Source organism: Berghia stephanieae, chromosome 1 (assembly GCF_034508935.2).
Source record: "Berghia stephanieae isolate SIO BIC M18660-M18661 chromosome 1, UCSD_Bste_1.3, whole genome shotgun sequence".
In the NCBI taxonomy this organism is placed as follows: Eukaryota; Metazoa; Mollusca; class Gastropoda; order Nudibranchia; family Aeolidiidae; genus Berghia; species Berghia stephanieae.
The window spans coordinates 145,350,936-145,358,435 of NC_088360.1; the positions used below are offsets into that span (position 1 = coordinate 145,350,936).

The following is a 7,500-nucleotide window of genomic DNA, read 5'->3' on the forward strand; positions in this document are numbered from 1 at the left end:
TTTTCTTTGTTTAGAACCAAGATGGCCGCCGTTGCCGGGCGGCGTGACATCAGACTACTGAATCCAATTCCAAAAAGCAACAGTGTAAGAAACGTATAGTCAAATATGTAGGTCTGACAACCCAACTTGTTTGGGGCCCAATTGTAGTAATGGCAATACTCTCAAACCACCTCAAACTATTGTCCATTAGAACGGATTATCAAGCCGGCTATAATTGGATTCAATAGTCTGATGTCACGTCACCCAGCAACGGCGAGCAGCGTGGTTCTAAACATAGAAAATCGGTACTTTTTATTCTTCATGCTGGCTAGAACTTTTTATATGTCATGTGATCAGAATGCATAAAAGTCAAAACATGATCATATTTATAATGTTTTTTCTCCTCTGGATACACTTTTATGCTCGTCGGAGAAATATTTCATAAGGGGTCCGCCATTGTCCCAATAGTTTAGAGCCAGTTACAAAGTTACTATGCGTCATTACGAAGGAAGTGACGTCAGGACTGTTGAAACCAATTGCGTTCAGATATCAGACCTACAAATATGTTCACCTCTGGGTAAGAAAACATGCATAAAATCAAGCTTTGATCTTTTCCTTCCTTGTCACATAATTTGTATCTGGGTATTTCCGTGTAAGATATCAGGGTTTTCCTTATATAAACAATGCTATCTACATCGTACAGTCATAGCATTTCCATTGTTTATTTACGTTCGTTTCCCGTGGCAACGAAGTGTATATAGGCTAATGAAAAAAGTGTTTTTTTTTCATAACGAACTTTTTCCCACCATTTCCACTTACCGAATTCTCGTGTAGTTGTTATATAATAATATGAACTGGTTAGCCTCGCAATGATGTACTAAGTTGCCTCTATTGATGCTATGTGTTTAGCTAAAATGCTCAAACAACCGCCAGCCGGGTATAACGTACCAACACACAAAACTATTTATAACCTTAAAGGTTTTTAGTATTATTTATGTCATTTAGTGAGAACCAATCAGTAAAATAGCTGTCTAGAGAGTTCAAAAGAATGTTACTAACAACTATAGTATTAATGACATGGAGTTTTAAAAATGGAAAAATTGTAATATCGCCTAACAGGCGGCATGTTGCTGTTGACCAGGGACCGCTTGTAAAGCGCTTTGAGCACATTTAGTGGAATTGCGCTATATAAAGCTCAATTTTTGAATATTTTTTTTAGGAGGAGTAGGAGCAACAAGAGAAAGAGGCACAGGAGAAGGAGGAGTAGCAAGACGAGGAGGAGCAGGAGATAGAGGAAGAATGTGAGTTACAACCATGATGTAATTTCTAACTTACCATTAAAGCCATGGCTGGATTTGGTATCGATGAATTTGGGTGGACAAAAATCCAATCTGGGACACAACACGTCTGGAAAGACTTGATAGAACGTTACTGGTGGCCACTCGAGACTTGTGGATCTATCCGAGAATGCCAAAAGTCTTTGTCGTTGTGATTGACGATGGTATTGACTATGTTGGATGAAGACTCTCTAATCTGGGGACACAGCACGTGGAAGTAGGCCGATAAATAAATCAAATGTTACTTGCGGAGACTCCGGCCTTGAAAATATCCGAGAACTCGGGAATTTAGTTGGGTTGTTTTTGTTTTGTTTTGTGTTATTTTTTTTTTTTTTTTTTTTTTTATTTTTTTTTTGTTGTTTTTTTTTTTTGTTTTTTGTTTTTTGTATTTTGTTTGTTTTTTTGGGGTTTTTTTTTCTTTGTTTGATTGTTTTTTAGGGGGGGGGGGAGGTCTTTGTTTTTATTTTATTTTTGTTGTTGTTGTTGTTGTTCGTTTGGTTGGTTGGTTGTATTATTTTTTACTGTTGGTGTTTTCTGATATTGCCGTTGATGATGTTAATGATGACGTAGATGACAAATTGTCACAGAACGATTCCAGTGACGTGGAATACAATAGAAGAATTGCCTGACGCTCTGGAATGTACGAGGGGTATCTAGCAATCTAAGAACGATACTGTTTGTTATTCTTTTTGCGTTGAGACTCCAAATTTGAGTTCTTTGCTGGAAAGGCATTGATTGGATCAATGAAAATGGACGAAACGACTGCCTTAGTTTGTCTCAGTGGATATGGGTGATATCTATTCGGGGTTTTTGGTGGATAGGGAGTCTGGTGGTTGAGCTGTTGAAGTGAGACGACTCTCAGCAGGTGGGGGGAAGGTATTGAGGTTGTAAGGGTAATTAGGAATCTGTGAGGTTAAGCGGTGAATGAAAAATAAACTTTGGTGTTATTGATTAGCGTCACCTTTGACCCCTCTTAAAGGGTTTTTCTCGTTGCTGGACTTCGCTTGGAATGTTCTGGTGGATGGAGAGAAAAAATGTGATTGTGAATTATGAATATTATTCATATTATCTGACCCATAAGTTCAAACTGACGGGCACTAATTTGCATGTCTGATAACCCAATTCATTATGGGCTCATTGTTGTAATGGAAATCTCAAAAAATGACGCAAAATATTGTCCAATGTTAAACTAGGCCCATAATTGCGGTCGGATGTCAGACCTGTATGCATGTACACGTCGGGTCAAACCGATATTATGTTGGGGTCAGGCATAATATGAATATAATAGAATCGAATAATAAATATTTGATGGATTATCTACAATCCTTCGCTGATTGCTTCGGCTGCGGCATCTGAAAATGCTATTCGGAAGAGCGAGATTGTTTTGTTGTTGTTGTTGTTGTTTTATTTTTTTATTTTTTTCTTGTTTTCTTTTTTTTTGGTTTTTTTTTTTTTACTAGAGCATTTATATAGTGCAATATCCACTAAATGTGTTATAATCGCTTTACAGGTGATTCCTAGCCAACAGCAACACTTAACATGTAGAGGACGAGACATGGCACCTGTTAGGTGATAGTATTACAATTTGATTTCTAGCAGAAAAAACGCTTCAGCCATCCCGGGCTCCACACACTACTCTGTTGTGGATCCAGGCGGCGATTTCGTTGCCGCATACGTGTACAGTCGCGAACCCGCCCGGTAGCCTCGTCACAGCACAACGGTCGACCAGATGCTCTGCGGTTTCCGGGTCTTTGCTGTCGCGTGTACATTTGGGACTGGTGCCTATTTTTGGCGTATGGTTCACCGCGACACAATACCATTTAGAGGCGGTGGGTCACAAAATGATATCTTTCCAACAACGGGCTTACTGTCGGGGTGCTCAGATGTGGGTTTGAACCCGGGAACCCTCGACATGACAGTCGTAGCAAGCTGCATGGGATTTCAACAAATCACAATCCATTTTTTAAAATTGAGCTTTTATATAGCGCAATATCCGCTAAACGTGCTCAAAGCGTTTTACAAGAGGTCCCTGGCCAACAGCAACATTTAACATTTAGGAAGGGACATGACGCCTGTTAGGCGATATTACATTTTTTTCCGGATAGACACAATGCTGTCAACGGCCAGGTACTCATTTTACACCTGAGTACGGTTAGAGAATGTGAGTAAAGAACCTTCTCCAAGAACTCAACTATGCGTCGAACGAGTCTGGAACCCAGGACCTTCCGATCCGAAAGACCACGAGACCACATAGCCGCACGTAATGACACCGCGCCAATTAATTAAAAACAAATATAATATATCAACAACAACAACAACAAAAATATCAACAAGAAACAAACATTGTTTAAAACCCAACTCTGTTATATCAACGTGACCCTGACCTGGGAGTTTTGTTTCTGTCTTAACGTGTACATGCAACACTTTTAGGTCATAATAATAGCGCGAAAGAAAGCATAGCTTTTGAGGATAATTTTTTTTTTTAAAAAGCTGATGAGTTAGGATGATTCAAGGGTGAAATTTGCCTTTAAAAACTTGAGTACTGAAAGGAGTTTTGTGTGCATCAAAATGCGTTTATAGATAGTTTGCGCTTGGCTAAGAAGCTCATAACATTGCCATCCGGAAGTATAACGGACCAACACACACAACTGTGTGTATCCATGAACGTTTATAGTCGGGTTAATAGAGTTCAGTGAGCATTTACTCATAAACGCGGATGGCAAAAAACAATAACAAAGACCTGAGTGACGTCATCTTCGAACTATCTATATCCTTAGATTATTATCTTGTAAATTTAATCAGCTTGATTCAGGAGTATTCATCGGGGCAACGCTCATGAATATGCCGACTCATTTCCATCAATATTTCTTGAGCGATGAACAGTGTATGGGCTTTGAAAACAAACACACTTACTGAGAGAGCAGATAGATAAATAGAGAGAGAGAATGGGAGAGAGAGTGGGAGAGAAAGAGAGAGTGGGAGAGAGAGAGGGGGGGGGTTGAGCAATGAAAGAGAGCAGTTGATTACAATTTAACTAAATAGAAGAGAGAGAGAGAGAGAGAGAGAGAGAGAGAGAGAGAGAGAGAGAGGGGGGGGGGAGAGCCAGAGAGTGAGAGATAGAGCGCGAGACATAGAAAGAGATAGGGGAGAGAGAGAGAGTGAAAGAGAGAGAGAAAGGGATAGAGAGAGAGAAAAAAAAGAGAGAGAGAGAGAGAGAGAGAGAGGGGGGGGGGGGGGGGAAAGAGAGAAATGGGGTAAGGGGAGAGTGTGGGTTTCAAGTGATTGAACATTAAGGAGATAGAAAGCGCGTGCGTGCGCGCGCGCACACACACACACACACAACACACAAACACACACGCACACATACACACAGAGAGAAAGTGAGCGAGGGAGGGGAGAGAGAGATAGAAAAAGAGGGAGAAAAAGAGACAGAAAGAGACAGACAGAAAGGAAGTAAGAGGACGAGAAAAGGAGAGACAGAGGGAGATGGAAAGATGGAGGGGAGGGGGGGGGGGGAATCGGGCATCGAACAAACAATCTTGAGCTTTTACAACAACAACAACAACAACAACAACAACAACAACAACAACAACAACAACAACAACAACGACGACAACAACGACGACAAAAAGAACAAAACAAATACATAAATAAATATGTCGTCGATCCGGGTTTTTATTATTAATGTTTTTATGTTTTCTTTGCTTTTTGTTGTTGGCTGAAGAAAGGTTTTGAGTCCAAAACGTTCCGTTGATTTTGGTAATATTTTTATCTCTTTGTGAAGAGTTATGTTCATTTTTGTTTACTACTTTTTACAGTCCATTGGCAGCTTAGTTTCATTTCAATTTGGTGTAGACAGTTGCATAGTTAAAATGCTGTACTCTGAAGAGAAGAAAAAAAAACACCTATATAAAATTTTGGCCCAAAAAATCGTCCTTCAAATATCGATGATTAAAAAAATACCTTGTCAAAAGCGGTCGTACCTGTGACTTTTTATTGGTCGATTGAAACTTCTTAAAGTCCCAGGTTTAAGAGTTTTTGACAAGAAGAAGAAGAAGAAGAAGAAGAAGAAGAAGAAGAAGAAGAAGAAGAAGAAGAAGAAGAAGAAGAAGAAGAAAGAAGAAGAAGAAGAAGAAGAAGAAGAAGAAAGAAGAAGAAGAAGAAAAGAAAAGAACAAAGAGAAAAGAAAGAAGAAAAAGAACGAAGAAAAAAGAAATTAGAAATAGAAGAAATGAAAATGAAGAGGGTAAAAGTGAAAATGAAGAAGAAATGATAAAGAAGACAGTAGTCGAGTAAAGAAAAAATGTGGTAATAATCATGGCGAGGCATAAGGGAAGAAAACGAAATGAAGAAGTGCAGATGAAGGAATGAAGAAGAAGAAGTGGTGAGAGAAATGAAGAAGAAGAAGAAGAAGAAGAAGAAGAAGAAGAAGAAGAAGAAGAAAAGGAAGAAGAAGAAGAGAAGAAGAAGAAGAAGAAGAAGAAGAAGAAGAAGAAGAAGAAGAAGAAGGGAAAAAGAAGAAGAAGAAAGAAGAAAGAAGAAGAAGAAGAAGAAGAAGAAGAAGAAGAAAGAAGAAGAAGAAGAAGAAGAAGAAGAAGAAAAGAAGAAGAAGAAGAAGAAGAAGAAGAAGAAGAAGGAAGAAGAAGGAAGGAAGAAGAAGAAGAAGAAGAAGAAAAAGAAGAAGAAGAAGAAGAAGAAGAAGAAGAAGAAGAAGAAGAAGAAGAAGAAGAGAAGAAGAAGAAGAAGAAGAAGAAGAAGAAGAAGAAGAAGTCTACTTTGCAATCACTCAGCTAATTCAAGTCAACTTACCACAATGTTAAACACAGAAAGAAAGAAAAACGAACGAACTAATAAAGCACAATTAAATAATAAATCAAATGATATAATTTGAAGGACGGGTTTTCTGGTCAAAAGTTTGAAAATGTGTTTCTTCAGAGGCGTTTCATTCAGGCAATATCGATATAAAAACATTTTGTATTTGTCCGAGGTAAAGAAAAATAGTTTGTGTTTGTAATTTCAATCCATTGGCCGAGGTCCTCTCATCACCCAGGGGAAAGTTACGTCATAATAATGTTTTCTTCTCCCGATGGGCTTTATTTGGTTGTGCGCACGCGCGCGCGTGTGTCTGTATGTGTGTGTGTGTGTGTGTGTGTGTGTGTGTGTTTGTTTGTTTGAATGAATGAATGAATGAGTGCGCGTGAGTGGTGAGTGGAAATTTGTTGTTGTTGTTGTTGTTGTTGTTGTTGTTGTTGTGTGAGGTAATTCTAAATGACAAAACTCTTTTCTAATACACTACTGTAACTGGTTAAAAAAAAAAGATTTAAAAAAAAACTTGGCCAGAAATAATTAATTCAAATATCGATTGATTTAAGATAACTCCAGACTTTTCAAATAGGAGTCCCAAACCTGAGAAGTTTGAAGATTCTAGGATTTAAATGTTTTTGTTTTTTTGTTGTTTTTTTTTGGTCAAATTGGTGATATTTTTAATGAGCAGATATCTAGATATAATATTATTTGAAGTAAAAATAAAAAATAAAATTGAGCTTTTATATAGCGCAATATCCACTTAACGTGCTCAAAGCGCTTTACAAGGGGTCCCTGGTCAACAGCAACATTTAACATGTAGGACGAAATATGACGCCTGTTAGGCGATATTACAATTTTTCGGACAAAGACAACGCTGTTAACGGTCAGGTACTCATTTTACACCTGAGTACGGTGAGAGAATGTGAGTAAAGAGTCTTTTCCAAGGACTCAACTATGCGAGGCTCGAACCCAGGACCTTCCAATCCGAAAGCGAGTGTCATACCACTAGACCACATAGCCGCACAAGTAAACGTTTACTACCTGTACATGAACAAACAAAAATTGTTGAAAGTTTGGCCAGAAAACTCGTCAAAATGTCGATTATTAATCAAGATGAACCTCAACTTGTCAAAAACGTTTCAACCTCTTCACGGAAACTTGAGAGTTTTTCACAAGATGTGACGATAGTCATTTTAATTAATCGAAAATGAATCGATATTTGAAGGACGAGTTTTCTGGCTAAATTTTAAATTGTTTTTATTTATTTATTTATTTATTTATTTATTTATTTATTTATTTATTTATTTATTTATCTATTTTTTTTTTTTTAAATATTTTTTTTTGTCAGAGTCGACAGTTGGTACAACAACTGTACAGG

General features: G+C 37.9%; 1 protein-coding gene across 3 annotated transcripts in view; it reads right to left on the minus strand.

Annotated features, from left to right (window-relative positions):
• LOC144963435 (calmodulin-like) overlaps window positions 1-7,500 on the minus strand; it is a 70,716-nt gene that overhangs the window by 38,527 nt on the left and 24,689 nt on the right. For 2 of the 3 annotated variants that reach the window (XM_078897497.1, XM_078897495.1), the window contains exon 2: window positions 1,315-2,330. In XM_078897497.1, the coding sequence (XP_078753623.1) occupies window positions 1,315-1,326 (12 nt within the window). In that variant the 5' untranslated portion in view covers window positions 1,327-2,330. Of the gene's footprint in view, window positions 1-1,314; window positions 2,331-6,125; window positions 6,270-7,500 lie in introns of those variants that run through there. The other variant, XM_078897496.1, reaches the window with a different exon arrangement.